This window comes from Schistocerca gregaria, chromosome 9 (genome assembly GCF_023897955.1).
Source record: "Schistocerca gregaria isolate iqSchGreg1 chromosome 9, iqSchGreg1.2, whole genome shotgun sequence".
Taxonomy (NCBI): domain Eukaryota; kingdom Metazoa; phylum Arthropoda; class Insecta; order Orthoptera; family Acrididae; genus Schistocerca; species Schistocerca gregaria.
The window spans coordinates 183,923,230-183,942,040 of record NC_064928.1 but is presented as its reverse complement, the minus strand read 5'-3'; the positions used below and the strand labels follow the sequence as shown (position 1 = coordinate 183,942,040).

Sequence of the window (18,811 nt, the reverse complement as noted above, 5' to 3'; positions counted from 1 at the left end):
TCTCCGTAACGCTATCACAGTTACCAAATAACCCTGTGACGAAACGCGCCGCTCTTCTTTGGATCTTCTCTATCTCCTCCGTCAACCCGATCTGGTACGGATCCCACACTGATGAGCAATACTCAAGTAAGGTCGAACGAGTGTTTTGTAAGCTACCTCTTTATTGATGGACTACATTTTCTAAGGACTCTCCCAATGAACCTCAAACTGGCACCCGCCTTACCAACAATTAATTTTATATGATCATTCCACTTCAAATCGTTCCGCACGCATACTCCCAGATATTTTACAGAAGTAACTGCTATCAGTGTTTGTTCCGCTATCATATAATCATACAATAAAGGATCCTTCTTTCTATGTATTCGCAATACATTACATTTGTCTATGTTAAGGGTCAGTTGCCACACCCTGCACCAAGTGCCTATCCGCTGCAGATCTTCCTGCATTTCGCTGCAATTTTGTAATGCTGCAACTTCTCTGTATACTACAGCACCATGGGCGAAAATCCGCATGAAACTTCCGACACTATATACTAGCTCATTTATAAATATTGTGAAAAGCGATGGTCCCATAACACTCCCCTGTGGCACGCCATAGGTTACTTTAACGTCTGTAGACGTGTCTTCATTGAGAACAACAGGCTGTGTTCTGTTTGCTAAAAACTCTTCAATCCAGTCACACAGCTGGTCTGATATTCCGTAGGCTCTTACTTTGTTTATCAGGCGACAGTGCGGAACTGTATCGAACGCCATCCGGAAGTCAAGGAAAATGGCATCTACCTGGGGACAGAGATGGGAATACTGCTGGACACGGGAGTGGTACCTCAGTATGATGCATACTGCATATTACCCAAACAAAACTTTATTTATTATTTGGTGGACAGTGCTTTTGCAGTACCGCGTTTCACCGCTAGCAGCGCATAGAGCGAATATTACAGTCAGTAAGCGGAGTTCCGTCGCTGACAACTGTTTTGTGTGATTGTCGTTCCTGCAGTGACTGATTTGCGTGAACAGCGTGTGGCGGTGAAATTCTGATTTTTGTTCAGAAAATTTGGAAAAGAGACACTTGAAATTTTAAAACGGGCTTACAAGGACGATGTTATGGAAAAATTCAAGCGTTTGAGTAGTTTTTCCGCTTCTAAGATGGCGAAATGTCAGTTGATGATAAACCTCTTTCTGGTCGTACTTCCACGGCTCCAGCACATGAAAATGTTGAAAAATTAAGATCGACGACGGACCATTGAAGAAACTGTGGAGCTTTCGGGAATGACCTGACGTTCAGTAGCAGAAGATTTTGGAATGGAAAGGGTAGCTGCCAAATTCGTGCCACGACTGCTGACTGCTGAACAAAAACAATGTCGTGTGAAAGCATGCTGTGCTTTGAAACAGGAATCCCGAATTTATGTAACTTTTTTCATTTTCTTTTTCTAATAGAATCACAGCAACAGTGAAGCTAGAGGAAGACTTTAATTTCGCATCGTCCCAAGAACTCTCTTCAGGTGAGATCAATTCTGATTTGCTTTTTCGATGTGAGAGGAATCATCCAGTCAGAGTTGGTCCTCAGGGTCAGACAGTTAACCGGGATTTCTACTTGAAAGTTTCGAAAAGATTGTGCAACAGTGTGCGGCGGAAGCAGGCTGATTTACGGCAGTCGGGTGACTGGTCTTTCCACCATGACAATGTGCCTGCTCACACATTGCTGTCTATATGAAAATTCCTCAGCAATAATTGTATGACCCCGTTCTTAACCTGTCCCATCCCCTCATACACAATCTCGCCCCATGAAACCTTATTTTGTTTCCTAGACTGAAAAGAGATACACGATGTGATCAAAAGTATCGAGACACCACAAAAACATACGTTTTTCATGTTAGGTGTATTGTGCTGCCACCTACTGCCATGTCAGCGACCTCAGTAGTCATCAGACATCGTGAGAGAGCAGAATGGGTCGTTCCGCGGAACTCACGGACTTCGAAAGTGGTCAGGTGATTGAGTGTCACTTGCATCATACGTCTGTACGCGAGATTTACACACTCCTAAACATCCCTAGGTCCACTCTTTGCGATGCGGTAGTAAAATGGAAACGTGAAGGAACACTTACAGTACAAAAAGGTACAGACCGACCTCGTGTGTTGAGTGACAGTGACCGTCGACAGTTGAAGAGGGTCGTAATGTGTAATAGGCAGACATCTATCCATACCATCACACAGTAATTCCAAGTTCATCAGGATCCACTGCAAGTACTATGACAGTTATGTGGGAGGTGAGAAAACTTGCATTTCATGATCTACTGGCTGCTCATAAGCCACACATCACACCGCTACATGCCAAACGACGCCTAGCTTCGTGTTAGGAGCGTAAACATTGGACGATTGAACAGTGGAAAAACGTTGTGTTGAGTGACGAAGCACTGTACACAATGTGACGATCCGATGACAGGGCATGGGTATGGCGAATGCCCGGTGAACGTCATCTGCCAGCGATTGTAGTGCAAACAATTAAATTCGGAGGAGGTGGTGCTATGGTGTGGTCGTATTTTTCGTGTAGGGAGCTTGCACCGCCTCTTGTTTTGCGTGGCACTATCACAGCTCAGACCTACATTGATGTTTTAAGCACCTTCTTGCTTCCCATTGTTGAAGAGCAATTCGGGGATGGCGATTGCATCTTTCAACACGATCGAACACTTGATAATAATGCACGGCCTGTGGCGGAGTGGTTACATGGCAGTGACATCCCTATAATGGACAGGCGTGCACAGATTCCTGACCTGAATCCTATAGAACATTTGTGGGATGTTTTGAAAAGCCGATTTCGTACCAGGCATCACCGACCGACATCAATACCTCTCCTCAGTGCAGCACTCCATGAAGAATGGGCTGCCATTCCCCAAGAAACCTTCCAGCACCAGATTGAACGTATGCCTGCGAGAGTGGAAGCTGTCGCCAAGGCTAAGGGTGGGTCAACACCAAACTGAATTCCAGCTTTACCGAGGGAGAGTGCCACGTACTTGTAAGTCATTATCAGCCAGGTGTCCGGATACTTTTGATCACATAGTGCATGAAAAGAAAGCGTTTTGCTGATTTTACTGAAGTGAAGACGAAAGACGAAGGCGCTGTCAGGCATTACATAAAATGAACTTGGACACTGTTTTGAAAAATGGAATAAAAAGTTGTCCAAGTGTATTTGTGCAAGTGGAGAGTATCTTGAAGTGGATTGATGGTTTATGCTTAAAATGTGAATAAATAAAATTAAAAATTAGGTTTCTTTTGTGTACCCCCTGGTACACTTCAGACGGACATGTACCAGGCGTGGAGGAGCCTTGTCCTGTCGAAAAACGGCACCACAGTACTGTTGTACGAGAGGTAACAAATGATTGCAGATGATACCCATAATGTACCGTTGTGGAGTCAAAGTTCACTCAGTCTCTGCCTGCCAGGAGCTAAAACAACACGCGATGGCTCCCCATACTGCTATGCCAGCAATATTACTGCCATGCCTCTGCACATCATTGAAAGAATGGCACTTCTCCTCGCGTTACCTCCATACTCGCCGAAAACGGTAATCCATGGTAGTGTACAAAGGAGATTCATCCCTGTGGACAATGGGACGCCATTCATCAGCAACCCACGCTTCACTTATCATGGAGTCCATTGCTTGTTCTCGGATGGCAGGGATAAAATGTGCCTGTTGCTCTGTGCCATTGTGGTCGTCAGACGTGGTCAGCCGAAACCTCGACACGAATATACCTGCCCTCTAAATCCCGTCCACTCCGACTATACCATTCGGATACTCCACAAATTTCGATACTGGAATATTCGACCAGCTGGCCAAACGGACACCGACAGTACGGCCTCATTCGTACTCTATGGGGTTCTGATAACGCTGTCTCATACGAATGCACGGCATCTCTGTGTCCTTAAAAGTGACCCTTCAGCGTCTGATGCTGTTCACACCTCCCGTACACCTTACGTGAGGTATCCCTAACAACGCTAAATACGAATAATCCTAATGCACTGTGGTGGCGGTTGTTTTACAAGTAACAGGGACTTGTAACTTCTAATCATTCAAATGCCTGCCGATCGTGTCTATGTGTAGAAAGTTACAATGACATCTGGCCATGTCTTCTTTGTGTTCACATTTTATGTGTACATTTCACTAAAAGAGCATCAAGGTAAAATGAGAGAGATTGAACTCACACAGGGAACTTGTTGTTCCCGGAAACCATTCACAGATGAAACAGGGAAGGAAGGAACGAGCAACGGTATCATACGTATCGAGCACCAGTTGAGAAGTGTGGATGTAGACGTACACTCAGGTGGCAAGTCATTGCATACGTGCTCGTATTGTATCAGACTTCCGTCTTGCCCGGCGTAATGCAGCAACTCGGCGTGCCATAGACTTATTCGAATTTCCCCGCAAAAATATTTACCAAGCGAGCTGCATAGGCGACCATAATTGCGAAAGTGTTGATGGTGCAGCACTTTGTGTACGGAACGACCTTTCGATTATGTTCTAGGTTTCATGTCGGGCGATATGTGTGGCCAAAATATATCGCTCTATTGTCTAGAATGTTCTTTAAAGCAATTACAAACAACTGTGGCCAAATAACGTGGCGCACTGTCAAGCAGAAAAATTCCCCAATTGCTTAGGAACATGAAGTATATGAGTGGTTGCAAATGGTCTCGAGGTAGCTGAACATAACCGAGGGCCCAGTCCACTCCATGTAAACACAGCGCACACCGTTATTAAACACAACCAGCTTGCACGGTGCCATGTCAACAACTTGGGTCCATGGCTTCGTTGGGACTGCGCCATACTTGAACCCTACTATCAGCTCTCACCAACTGAAATCGGGACTCGTTTGACCAGGCCACGGTCTTCCAGTCGTCTAGGATCCAACCATGTGGTCACGAGTCCAGGATAGGCGCTGCAGGTGATGTGCTGTTAGTAAAGGCACTCGCGTCGGTCGTCTGCTGCCATAGCCCACTAACGCCAGTTTTAACTGCACTGTCAAACTAACGGATAAGTTGTAGTACGTTTCAATTTGATTTCTGTGGCTATTTCATTCAGTGTTGCTTGTCTGTTAGCACTGACAACTCTGCGCAAACGCCCGCCGCACTCATCTACATCTACATCCATACTCCGCAAGCCACCTGACGGTGTGTGGCGGAGGGTACCCTGAGTACCTCTTTCGGTTCTCCCTTCTATTCTCGTCTCGTATTGTACGTGGAAAGAAGGATTGTCGCTATGATTCTGTGTGGGCTCTAATCTCTCTGATTTTATCCGCATGGTCTCTTCGCGAGATATACGTAGGAGGGAGCAATATACTGCTTGACTCTTCGGTGAAGGTATGTTCTCGGAACTTTAACAAACGCCCGTACCGAGCTACTGAGCGTCTCTCCTGCAGAGTCTTCCACTGGAGTTTATCTATCATCTCCGTAACGCTTTCGCGATTACTAAATGATCCTGTAACGAAGCGCGCTGCTCTCCGTTGGATCTTCTCTATCTCTTCTATCAACCCTATCTAGTGCGGATCCCACACTGCTGAGCAGTATTCAAGCAGTGGGCGAACAAGCGTACTGTAACCTACTTCCTTTGTTGTCGGATTGCATTTCCTTAGGATTCTTCCAATGAATGTCAGTCTGGCATCTGCTTTACCGACGATCAACTTTATATGATCATTCCATTTTAAATCATTCCTAATGCGTACTCCCAGATAATTTATGGAATTAACTGCTTCCAGTTGCTGACCTGCTATTTTGTAGCTAAATGATAAGGCATCTATCTTTCTTTGTATTCGCATCACATTACACTTGTCTACATTGAGATTCAATTGCCATTCCGTGCACCATGCGTCAATTCGCTGCAGATCCTCCTGCATTTCAGTACAATTTTCCATTGTTGCAACCTCTCGATACACCACAGCATCATCTGCAAAAAGCCTCAGTGAACTTCCGATGTCATCCACCAGGTCATTTATGTATATTGTGAATAGCAACAGTCCCATGACACTCCCCTGCGGCACACCTGAAATCACTCCTACTGAGGAAGACTTCTCTCCATTGAGAATGACATGCTGCGTTCTGTTATCTAGGAACTCCTCAATCCAATCACACAATTGATCTGATAGTCCGTATGCTCTTACTTTGTTCATTAAATGACTGTAGGGAACTGTGTCAAACGCCTTGCGGAAGTCAAGAAACACGGCATCTACCTGTGAACCCATGTCTAAGGCCCTCTGAGTCTCGTGGACGAATAGCGCGAGCTGGGTTTCACACGACCGTCTTTTTCGAAACCCATGCTGATTCCTACAGAGTAGATTTCTAGTCTCCAGAAAAGACATTATACTCGAACATAATACGTGTTCCAAAATTCTACAACTAATCGACGTTAAAGATATAGGTCTATAGTTCTGCACATCTGTTCGACGTCCCTTCTTGAAAACGGGGATGACCTGTGCCCTTTTCCAATCCTCTGGAACGCTTCGCTCTTCTAGAGACCTACGGTACACCGCTGCAAGAAGGGGGGCAAGTTCCTTCGCGTACTCTGTGTAAAATCGAAGTGGTATCCCATCAGGACCAGCGGCCTTTCCTCTTTTGAGCGATTTTAATTGTATCTCTATCCATCTGTCGTCTATTTCGATATCTATCTACTTGGTTGTTAAGTGAAGGCCGTCGGCCACTGCCTTGCCCGTGCAGAGAAGTAATGTCTGAAATTTGGTACTCTCCGGGCATTCTTGACACTGTGGATCTCGGAAAATTGAATTCCCTAACGATTTTCGAAATGCAATGGCCTATGCGCCTAGCCCCAACTACCACTCCGCTTTCTGTTAATTCCCGCCGAGTGGCGATTATATCGTCAGAAACACTTTCACATGAATCACCTGAGTACAAATGACATCTCTGTTAGTGCACTGCCGTGTCATACCTTGTGTACCGCCGGCTATATACGAGGGCTGTCCAGGAAGTAAGTTCCGAATGATCGCGAAATTGAAACTACAGTGAAAATCAGAAATGTTTTATTTGTAACAGTCAGCCACACACTCCAGCTGTTTCTCTACGTAGTCGCCGTTCTGATTTAGACACTTGCCGTAGCGTTGTACCAACTTTCCAACACCCTCATAATAGAAGGCAGCTGCCAGTGCTTTCTGCCATTTCTCTACGCCGGCCTACAGCTCGTACTCTGTGCCAAAATGTTGCCCCCATAGCCAGCGGTTCGAGCGAGCAGAGATGAAACTCAGAGGGAGACAATTAACGGGCTGCATTGTGGGTAATGAAATATTTCCAATTGAAAACCGTGCAGGGGCATCTTCATTGCCCATGCAGAATGCGGCTGAGAATTTTCTTGAAGAAGAAACAGCACGACAGTTATGTAATGTTGGCTGCATAGCTTCAGGCGAAATTTTTCACCAGGCCCTCATACTTCTATATCTATATCCATACTCTGCAAGCCACCTCACGATGTGTGGCGGAGGGTACCTTCAGTACCTCTATCGGTTCTCCCTTCTATTCCAGTCTCGTATTGTTCGTCGAAAAAAAGATTGTCGGTATGCCTCTGTGTATGCTCTAATCTCTCTGATGTTATCCTCATGGTCTCTTCGCGAGATACACGTAGTAGGGAGCAATGTACTGCTTGACTTCTCCGTGAAGGCATGTTCTCGAAACTTCAACAACAAAAGCCCGTACCGAGCTACTGAGCGTCTCTCATTCAGAGTCTTCCACTGGTGTTTATCTATCATCTCCGTAACGCTTTCGCGATTACTAAATGATCCTCTAACGAAGGGCGCTGCTCTCCACTGGCTCTTCTCTATCTCTTCTATCAACCCTATCTGGTACGGATCCCACACCGGTGAGCAGTTTCAAGCAGTGGGCGAACAAGTGTACTGTAATCTACATTTCCTTAGGATTCTTCCAATGAATCTCAGTCTGGTATCTGCTTTACCGACGCTTAATTTTATATGATCATTCCATTTTAAATCACTCCTAATGCCTACTCCCAGATAATTTATGGAATTAACTGCTTCCAGTTGCTGACCTACTACATTGTAGCTAAATTATAAAGGATCTTCCTTTCTATGTATTCGCAGCACATTACACTTGTCTACATTGAGATTAAATTGCCGTTCCCCGCACCTTGCGTCAATTCGTTGCAGATCCTCCTGCATTTCAGAACAGTTTTCCATTGTTACATCCTCTCGATATACTAAAGCATCATCCGCAAAAATCCTCAGTGAACTTCCGATATATCCACAAGGTCATTTATGTATATTGTGAATAGCAACAGTCCTACGACACTCTCCTGCGGCTCACCTGAAATCGCTCTTACTTTGGAAGACTTCTTTCCATTGAGAATGACATGGTGCGTTCTGTTATCTAGGAACTCTTCAATCCTATAACACAATTGGTCTGATAGTCCATATGTTCTTACTTTGTTCATTAAACGACTGTGAGGAACTCTATCAAAGGCCTTGCGAAAGTCAAGAAACACGGCATCTACCTGGGAACCCATGTCTATGGCCGTCTGAGTCTCGTGGACGAATAGCGCAAGATGGGTTTCACACGATCGTCTTTTTCTGTGTGGGCTCTAATCTGTCTGATTTTATCCTCATAGTCTCTTCGCGAGATATACGTAGGAGGGAGCAATATACTGCTTGACTCTTCGGTGAAGGTATGTTCTCGGAACTTTAACAAAAGCCCGTACCGAGCTACTGAGCGTCTCTCCTGCAGAGTCTTCCACTGGAGTTTATCTATCATCTCCGTAACGCTTTCGCGATTACTAAATGATCCTGTAACGAAGCGCGCTGCTCTCCGTTGGATCTTCTCTATCTCTTCTATCAACCCTATCTGGTGCGGATCCCACACTGGTGAGCAGTATTCAAGCAGTGGGCGAACAAGCATACTGTAAACTACTTCCTTTGTTGTCGGATTGCATTTCCTTAGGATTCTTCCAATGAATCTCAGTCTGGCATCTGCTTTACCGACGATCAACTTTATATGATCATTCCATTTTAAATCATTCCTAATGCGTATTCCCAGATAATTTATGGAATTAACTGCTTCCAGTTGCTGACCTGCTATTTTGTAGCTAAATGATAAGGCATCTATCTTTCTTTGTATTCGCATCACATTACACTTGTCTAAATTGAGATTCAATTGCCATTCCGTGCACCATGCGTCAATTCGCTGCAGATCCTCCTGCATTTCAGTACAATTTTCCATTGTTGCAACCTCTCGATACACCACAGCATCATCTGCAAAAAGCCTCAGTGAACTTCCGATGTCATCCACCAGGTCATTTATGTATATTGTGAATAGCAACAGTCCCATGACACTCCCCTGCGGCACACCTGAAATCACTCCTACTGAGGAAGACTTCTCTCCATTGAGAATGACATGCTGCGTTCTGTTATCTAGGAACTCCTCAATCCAATCACACAATTGATCTGATAGTCCACATGCTCTTACTTTGTTCATTAAATGACTGTAGGGAACTGTGTCAAACGCCTTGCGGAAGTCAAGAAACACGGCATCTACCTGTGAACCCATGTCTAAGGCCTTCTGAGTCTCGTGGACGAATAGCGCGAGCTGGGTTTCACACGACCGTCTTTTTCGAAACCCATGCTGATTCCTACAGAGTAGATTTCTAGTCTCCAGAAAAGACATTATACTCGAACATAATACGTGTTCCAAAATTCTACAACTAATCGACGTTAGAGATATAGGTCTATAGTTCTGCACATCTGTTCGACGTCCCTTCTTGAAAACGGGGATGACCTGTGCCCTTTTCCAATCCTCTGGAACGCTTCGCTCTTCTAGAGACCTACGGTACACCGCTGCAAGAAGGGGGGCAAGTTCCTTCGCGTACTCTGTGTAAAATCGAAGTGGTATCCCATCAGGACCAGCGGCCTTTCCTCTTTTGAGCGATTTTAATTGTATCTCTATCCCTCTGTCGTCTATTTCGATATCTATCTACTTGGTTGTTAAGTGAAGGCCGTCGGCCACTGCCTTGCCCGTGCAGAGAAGTAATGTCTGAAATTTGGTACTCTCCGGGCATTCTTGACACTGTGGATCTCGGAAAATTGAATTCCCTAACGATTTTCGAAATGCAATGGCCTATGCGCCTAGCCCCAACTACCATTCCGCTTTCTGTTAATTCCCACCGAGTGGCCATTATATCGTCAGAAACACTTTCACATGAATCACCTGAGTACAAATGACATCTCTGTTAGTGCACTGCCGTGTCATACCTTGTGTACCGCCGGCTATATACGAGGGCTGTCCAGGAAGTAAGTTCCGAATGATCGCGAAATTGAAACTACAGTGAAAATCAGATATGTTTTATTTGTAACAGTCAGCCACACACTCCAGCTGTTTCTCTACATAGTCGCCGTTCTGATTTAGACACTTGCCGTAGCGTTGTACCAACTTTCCAACACCCTCATAATAGAAGGCAGCTGCCAGTGCTTTCTGCCATTTCTCTACGCCGGCCTACAGCTCGTACTCTGTGCCAAAATGTTGCCCCCATAGCCAGCGGTTCGAGCGAGCAGAGATGAAACTCAGAGGGAGACAATTAACGGGTTGCATTGTGGGTAATGAAATATTTCCAATTGAAAACCGTGCAGGGGCATCTTCATTGCCCATGCAGAATGCGGCTGAGAATTTTCTTGAAGAAGAAACAGCACGACAGTTATGTAATGTTGGCTGCATAGCTTCAGGCGAAATTTTTCACCAGGCCCTCATACTTCTATATCTACACTCCTGGAAATGGAAAAAAGAACACATTGACACCGGTGTGTCAGACCCACCATACTTGCTCCGGACACTGCGAGAGGACTGTACAAGCAATGATCACACGCACGGCACAGCGGACACACCAGGAACCGCGGTGTTGGCCGTCGAATGGCGCTAGCTGCGCAGCATTTGTGCACCGCCGCCGTCACTGTCAGCCAGTTTGCCGTGGCATACGGAGCTCCATCGCAGTCTTTAACACTGGTAGCATGCCGCGACTGCGTGGACGTGAACCGTATGTGCAGTTGACGGACTTTGAGCGAGGGTGTATAGTGGGCATGCGGGAGGCCGGGTGGACGTACCGCCGAATTGCTCAACACGTGGGGCGTGAGGTCTCCACAGTACATCGATGTTGTCGCCAGTGGTCGGCGGAAGTGCACGTGCCCGTCGACCTGGGACCGGACCGCAGCGACGCACGGATGCACGCCAAGACCGTAGGATCCTACACAGTGCCGTAGGGGACCGCATCGCCACTTCCCAGCAAATTAGGGACACTGTTGCTCCTGGGGTATCGGCGAGGACCATTCGCAACCGTCTCCATGAAGCTGGGCTACGGTCCCGCACACCGTTAGGCCGTCTTCCGCTCACGCCCCAACATCGTGCAGCCCGCCTCCAGTGGTGTCGCGACAGGCGTGAATGGAGGGACGAATGGAGACGTGTCGTCTTCAGCGATGAGAGTCGCTTCTGCCTTGGTGCCAATGATGGTCGTATGCGTGTTTGGCGCCGTGCAGGTGAACGCCACAATCAGGACTGCATACGACCGAAGCACACAGGGCCAACACCCGGCATCATGGTGTGGGGAGCGATCTCCTACACTGGCCGTACACCACTGGTGATCGTCGAGGGGACACTGAATAGTGCACGGTACATCCAAACCGTCATCGAACCCATCGTTCTACCATTCCTAGACCGGCAAGGGAACTTGCTGTTCCAACAGGACAATGCACGTCCGCATGTATCCCGTGCCACCCAACGTGCTCTACAAGGTGTAAGTCAACTACCCTTGCCAGCAAGATCTCCGGATCTGTCCCCCATTGAGCATGTTTGGGACTGGATGAAGAGTCGTCTCACGCGGTCTGCACGTCCAGCACGAACGCTGGTCCAACTGAGGCGCCAGGTGGAAATGACATGGCAAGCCGTTCCACAGGACTACATCCAGCATCTCTACGATCGTCTCCATGGGAGAATAGCAGCCTGCATTGCTGCGAAAGGTGGATATACACTGTACTAGTGCCGACATTGTGCATGCTCTGTTGCCTGTGTCTATGTGCCTGTGGTTCTGTCAGTGTGAGCATGTGATGTATCTGACCCCAGGAATGTGTCAATAAAGTTTCCCCTTCCTGGGACAATGAATTCACGGTGTTCTTATTTCAATTTCCAGGAGTGTATATCCATACTCTGCAAGCCACCTCACGGTGTGTGGCGGAGGGTACCTTCAGTACCTCTATCGGTTCTCCCTTCTATTCCAGTCTGGTATTGTTCGTCTAAAGAAAGATTGTCGGTATGCCTCTGTGTATGCTCTAATCTCTCTGATGTTATCCTCATGGTCTCTTCGCGAGATACACGTAGTAGGGAGCAATGTACTGTTTGACTTCTCCGTGAAGGCATCTTCTCGAAACTTCAACAACAAAAGCCCGTACCTTGCTACTGAGCGTCTCTCATTCAGAGTGTTCCACTGGTGTTTATCTATCACCTCCGTAACGCTTTCGCGATTACTAAATGATCCTCTAACGAAGCGCGCTGCTCTCCGCTGGGTCTTCTCTATCTCTTCTATCAACCCTATCTGGTACGGATCCCACACCGGTGAGCAGTTTCAAGCAGTGGGCGAACAAGTGTACTGTAACTTACTTCCTTTGTTTTCAGATTGCATTTCCTTAGGATTCTTCCAATGAATCTCAGTCTGGTATCTGCTTTACCGACGATTAATTTTATATGATCATTCCATTTTAAATCACTCCTAATGTGTACTCTTAGATAATTTATGGAATTAACTGCTTCCAGTTGCTGACCTGCTATATTGTAGCTAAATGATAAGGGATCTTTCTTTCTATGTATTCGCAGCACATTACACTTGTCTACATTGAGATTCAATTGCCATTCCCTGCACCATGCGTCAATTCGCTGCAGATCCTCCTGCATTTCAGTACAATTTTCCATTGTTACAACCTCTCGATATACTAAAGCGTCATCCGCAAAAATCCTCAGTGAACTTCCGATGTTATCCACAAGGTCATTTATGTATATTGTGAATAGCAACAGTCCTACGACACTCTTCTGCGGATCACCTGAAATCGCTCTTACTTCGGAAGACTTCTTTCCATTGAGAATGTCATGCTGCGTTCTGTTATCTAGGAACTCTTCAATCCTATAACACAATTGGTCTGATAGTCCATTTGTTCTTACTTTGTTCATTAAACGACTGTGAGGGACTCTATCAAACGCCTTGCGAAAGTCAAGAAACACGGCATCTACCTGTGAACCCGTGTCTATGGCCGTCTGAGTCTCGTGGACGAATAGCGCGAGCTGGGTTTCACACGATCGTCTTTTTCGAAACCCATGCTGATTCCTGCAGAGTAAATTTTTAATCTCCAGGAAAGTCATTATACTCGAACATAACACGTGTTCCAAAATTCTACAACTGATCGACGTTAGAGATATAGGTCTATAGTTCTGCACATCTGTTCGACGTACCTCGTTGAAAACGGGGATGACCTGTGCCCTTTTCCAATCCTTTGGAACGCTACGCTCTTCTATGGTACACCTGTGCAAGAAGGGGGGCAAGTTCCTTCGCGTAAAATCGAACTGGTATCCCATCATGTCCAGCGACCTTTCCTCTTTTGGGTGATTTGAATTGTTTTTCTATCCCTCTGTCATCCATTTCGATATCTATCATTTTGTCAACTGTGCGACAATCTAGAGAAGGAAATACAGTGCAGTCTTCCTCTGCGAAACAGCTTGGCGAGAGACCTTTACGCGCTCACTGTGAGCTCTGAAATGAGAAGAGCGACGCTGTGCAGTGTCATACTAGAGACACTACCCAACACATCTGTGCAAAGCTTTATCGGATTTTCATAGTTTTTCCATTTCGCGACTGATCGGAACTTACTTTCTGGACACCCCTCCTACGTGCATATCGCTCTCCCATGGCTTTGTCACCTCCGTGTATACGGAGAAGTAGTGATGCTGATTGTGAAAGTTGCTTTTCCGTTTCCGAAGGAGGAACTGGAGGGGCGGATGCTGGCGTCGGAGGCGTCGGCGGCAGCATCGGCGGCGTCGGGGGCAGCATCGGGGGCGGAGCTGCTCCCCCCGCGCTGGTACTGCAGCCTATTGTTCTGGGCGGCGGTCGAGTGCGGCGGAGGCGGCGCGACGGGGGGCGGTCAGAGCCGGGGGCGGCCACTGGAGGCGGCACCGCGGACGCCATGTTCGGCGCGCTGCTCGCGTTCGCAGAAGGCTACGCCGGGGGCCGTGCGCGCCACCACCGCCACCTGGAGCTGTAGGCTTCCACCACCAGGCTTCTCTGCCTGCTCCGCAGTCGCGTGGACGCAGGGAGGCGGCTGCGAGACACCTTGTGCCTAGAGGCTGACCACAGGAGTCCATCTCCTCCCCCCCCCTTAATCCCAACCCCCCCCCCCCACACACACACATATACATACACACACAGTCACGCCACTGCCGCTCGATTTTGTTATACCACAGTCGTGAATCTATGTAGGGCAAAAAGTGCAACCTTTTGACAAATGAAGCGAAGCTAGCGCTCCAAGCGGCTAGCCTGTAGTACCCAGAGAGATCGAATACTATAGAGACGCCACACCCGGACCAGAGTAAATCAAACTGAACAACTCTCCGCCATGTTTTCTGGAGGCAAAAAAAACGGGCAAAATACATGGTAGTATGGAAGGAAATTATGAAACCTGGCCTAAAATAATAAATTCACACATCCACGTAAAGGAGTTATTTATACTCAGGAGAGGTTGCATGCGCTTACCGTAATTGTCTCAGTACCATAGAAACGTCGGCTTAGACCCTTAGTGTGCAATGGCGAAGCAATTTCTGTGTCCCATCGCTAATGGGAGGGTGCCAAGGCTAGAATAAACATGCAGAACTCAATCAGTTACAAGTTATTTATACTCAGGAGAGCTTTTCATGCACTTACTGTAATCGCCTCAGTACCATAGAAACGTTATTTCTTTGCTAGTGTATAACATAAATGAACAAAACCACCAGGAGATAATATTTTTAAACAGGGCGCTCATGAAATGAGATATATTCCTATTTTTACTGCTTTTGTGCTTGCAGTTATACATCTCACAAACTTTATGCATGATTTCCAAAAGAAATACGGCAACTGCATATCTTACAATTTCGCAAAGGTACTGTCTCGCTTTTCAAACAACCTTAGAATGACGAGTGACTAAATTGAGCAAGCCACAACCACTTTCGACTGGCGCTCGTCTGAAATCAGAAATCCGTCACGTGACGTCTTAGGCTCGTTCATTTTGAAATAATTCATCGTATTTCGTATTATACGAGGGTCAGTCAAAAAGTAATGCCACCTATTTTTTTTCTACGTTTAATTGTCAGGAAATTTAAATGCAATGACATAGGTTGAAAACCACAACATTGAGGATCATTTTGTCATTTTTCAATGTAATATCCGCCCATCTCTACAGTTTTGGTCCATCTTTGAACAAGGGCATGTATCCCAGCACGGTAAAAATCACAGCTCTGCTTCCTAAGCCATTGACGCACGGATGTTTTGACGGCCTCCTCATCTTCAAAATGAATCCCACGATGAGCTTCTTTTAGTGGCCCGAACAGATGGAAGTCTGATGGTGCCAGGTCAGGGCTGTATGGGGGATGAGGCAAAACTTCCCATCCAATTTTGACAATCTCGTCAGAGGTGTGACGACTGGTGTGTGGTCTTGCATTGTCATGCAAAAGAAGAACATCTGCCATTGATTTTGTTGGGCGAACTCGCTGAAGACGTGCTTTAAGTTTTTTGAGGGTTGTGACGTATTGAACAGAATTTATTGTGCATCCCTGCTCCAAAAAATCAACCAGAATCACACCCTCTGTATCCCAGAAAACTGTTGCCATAACTTTCCCTGCCGATCGTACAGTTTTGAATTTTTTCTTCCTCGGCGAGCTTGTGTGACGCCACTCCATTGACTGCCTCTTTGATTCGGGTTCAAAAAAATGCACCCATGTTTCGTCCCCGGTCACAATTTTTTTCAGAAACTCATCTCCCTCCAAACGGAAGCGCTGCAAGTGTTGGGAGGCTATTGTTTTCCTTGCCTCTTTATTCTGATCGGTTAACATTCTTGGAGCCCACAGTGCACAAACTTTTGAGTACCCCAATTGTTTAATAATCGTGATCACACTGCCTTTACTAAGAGAAATAATGCGACACACTTCATCTGCAGTCACCCGACGGTCACCACGAATGATGTCATCAACTTGCTGAATGTTGTGTGGAGTCACTGCACTCACCGGCCTGCCGCTCCGCTTTTCGTCAGTCAACGGTGTTTGCCCTTCAGCTTCCTTACAACGACGAACCCATCGTCTAACAGTGCTGACATCCACTGTCACAACACCATACACCTTCTTCAGTCTTTCATGAATGCGTATGGGCGTTTCACCTTCTGCATTCAAGAATTCAATCACACAATGCTGTCTCAAACGAACATCGATGTCGGCCATCTTACAAACTTCTGCTGTGCTGCCACTTGTTGACACAGAAAGTTACTACTGCAGTGGATTGCAGAAGAAGGTTTGAGGAATGGCGCCAAATTCAAATTTTTCACTTAACTTAATTTTTTTAAGTAGGAAAAAATGGGAGGCATTACTTTTTGACCGACCCTCGTAACTTGAGTGTTTTGAGAGTACGGTATTTTAGGCAAACGGTACATTGAAGATTTATCACAAACACGACACTCTAGTTACGATTTGTTACGATTAAATATCAGTAAGGGACACATCAACTAGCCGAGCGGTCTAGGGCGCTACAGTCATGGACTATGCGGCTGGTCCCGGCAGAGGTTCGAGTCCTCCCTCGGGCATGGGTGTGTGTGTTTGCCCTTAGGATAATTTAGGTTAAATAGTGTGTAAGCTTCGGGACTGATGACCTTAGCAGTTAAGTCCCATACGATTTCACACACATTTGAACATTTTTGACACATCAACTGTAAAAGTCCTTAGGAGAGTCTAAGACGAACTATATTAATTTTCGAAACTGTAATCCATCTCTGTGGTACGCGGTTAGAGATGTGGAGTATGTGAACCGAAATAAGTATGTTTGCGTCCCTATAAGCTTTTTTTTCATCTTCGCGTTTTATAACACACTTTGGGACCATTCTTTATGCACATAAGAATTATATTCTGCAACGTTCTATGCCATCCGCATATAAGAGCGTGTTCCATCAGGTATGACTTTCTTCTATTTCGTGACTTCGTTGGGATTAAAAAGCGAAAGACGACGCTGCTGCGAGTGAGACACAAATATGTGACCGTTTTTTTTTTGTTTTTTTTTTGTTTTTTCAAAATATTTAGCGACTGAAAGGTTGTGGTTAGGCAGGAGTCTAATCCAATTAGTGCGAGTGAAATGAGCAGCATTGACATTTATATTCTAGCATGGCACTAATATCTGGCTATTTATTCCCGAATATGTTGCGACTTCCGACAGTGTGAGTAGGAAGGAACCTAAGAGCACAGCTTGAATTGGCGCGAATGAATCAAGCAGCAGCCATAGTCTTATTTGTCACAATTATTCAGTTGCCATCGAATCCTTAACAACGATTTCGTAAATTTGGTGGTCGAAGCAAAGATCGCACCACACAGCAAGCAACTGACGCCACGTGGCCGGTTCCGGACGCCAGTTGCACGCGGCATTAATTGCTTATTTCAGTCACTCGTACACAACGATTTCCGAGAGTATGGCGGTTTAAAGTACTGTGTGGCACCGTAAGGAGCGCTGAACAACGTGTCACAGCATCTCTAAGTATTTTTCATCTCTCTGGTAGTAACACAAGAATGCCATAATACAAAAGGAGAACTTACTAATTTTAATGCTGTTTTTTGGGCACCGAAGGAGATGAATTTCCCAATAGGAACAGGAAAATGTAGTTAAAGTAATATCTCATTTCCTGATAACGTAAATCTATAGTAATAAAATGTCAGTGCAGTGTGATACATAAGGATCACAGTAGCAGAATCGTAATAGTAGAGTCGAAAATCGTATAAGACAGAGTAACCGGATGTGTGTAAGTTCAAAAAGAACGGATTACGATTACATCCGCGTACTTGGCCCATACTTTCAGGTGCTGTGCGCTAATTGTAGATCGTTGCACGAGAATTTGTTTTTCGCATTCCGGACTCATTTTAATACATTGAGAAATGGATACGATTTTTACATTTTTTGAGGTTAGCTGCTACTTCACCTTGTAACGCCCTTTTCGGCTTCTATCCGTTACGTGAACCCTATCATGTTTAAGCTGTGAGGCTTTCTTCTTATATCTTCATGTCTTAAACTACTGCATATACTTCTTCATAACATCGGTACTTCCTGGTACTTATAAGCCACTTCTTGCCCTTCTGGAGTGAAGATAAACAATTACTGAAACTTCCTGTTAGATTAAAGTTATGTGCCGGACTGAGATTCGAACTCGGGTCCTTTGCCTTTTGGGGCAAGTGCTCTACCAACTCTTTAAAAAAAAACAAGTTGGAGTTGTTGTATTATAAAACTGCAATATGCAAAATTGTACTATACGAAAATTAATACAATTTAATAAGGAACATCAGTTCCATACAATTTAAGGAATACAATTTACAAAACCATAGAATTTACAAAAACATACAATTTACAAAAACATTATGATGTAGGAATCCTTTTCGCAGAGAAAATGAACTTTCTTTATAGCAGAAATTTCTATTTTTTTTTCCTTCCATGCTGCAATGTACGAAATTTCATAGTATTTACAACAGTTATAAACGTCAAAGCAGTGTTTGAAGGATATTGTACTGTAAGAT

General features: G+C 45.5%; 1 protein-coding gene across 1 annotated transcript in view; it reads left to right on the top strand.

Moving 5' to 3' along the window:
- LOC126291767 (uncharacterized) overlaps nt 1–14,389 on the top strand; it is a 40,333-nt gene extending 25,944 nt beyond the window's left edge. The window contains exon 5 of the mRNA XM_049985451.1: nt 14,003–14,389. Within this exon, the coding sequence (XP_049841408.1) occupies nt 14,003–14,283 (281 nt within the window). The 3' untranslated portion in view covers nt 14,284–14,389. The remainder of the gene's footprint in view (nt 1–14,002) is intronic.
- Nucleotides 14,390–18,811: the final 4,422 nt, after the last annotated feature.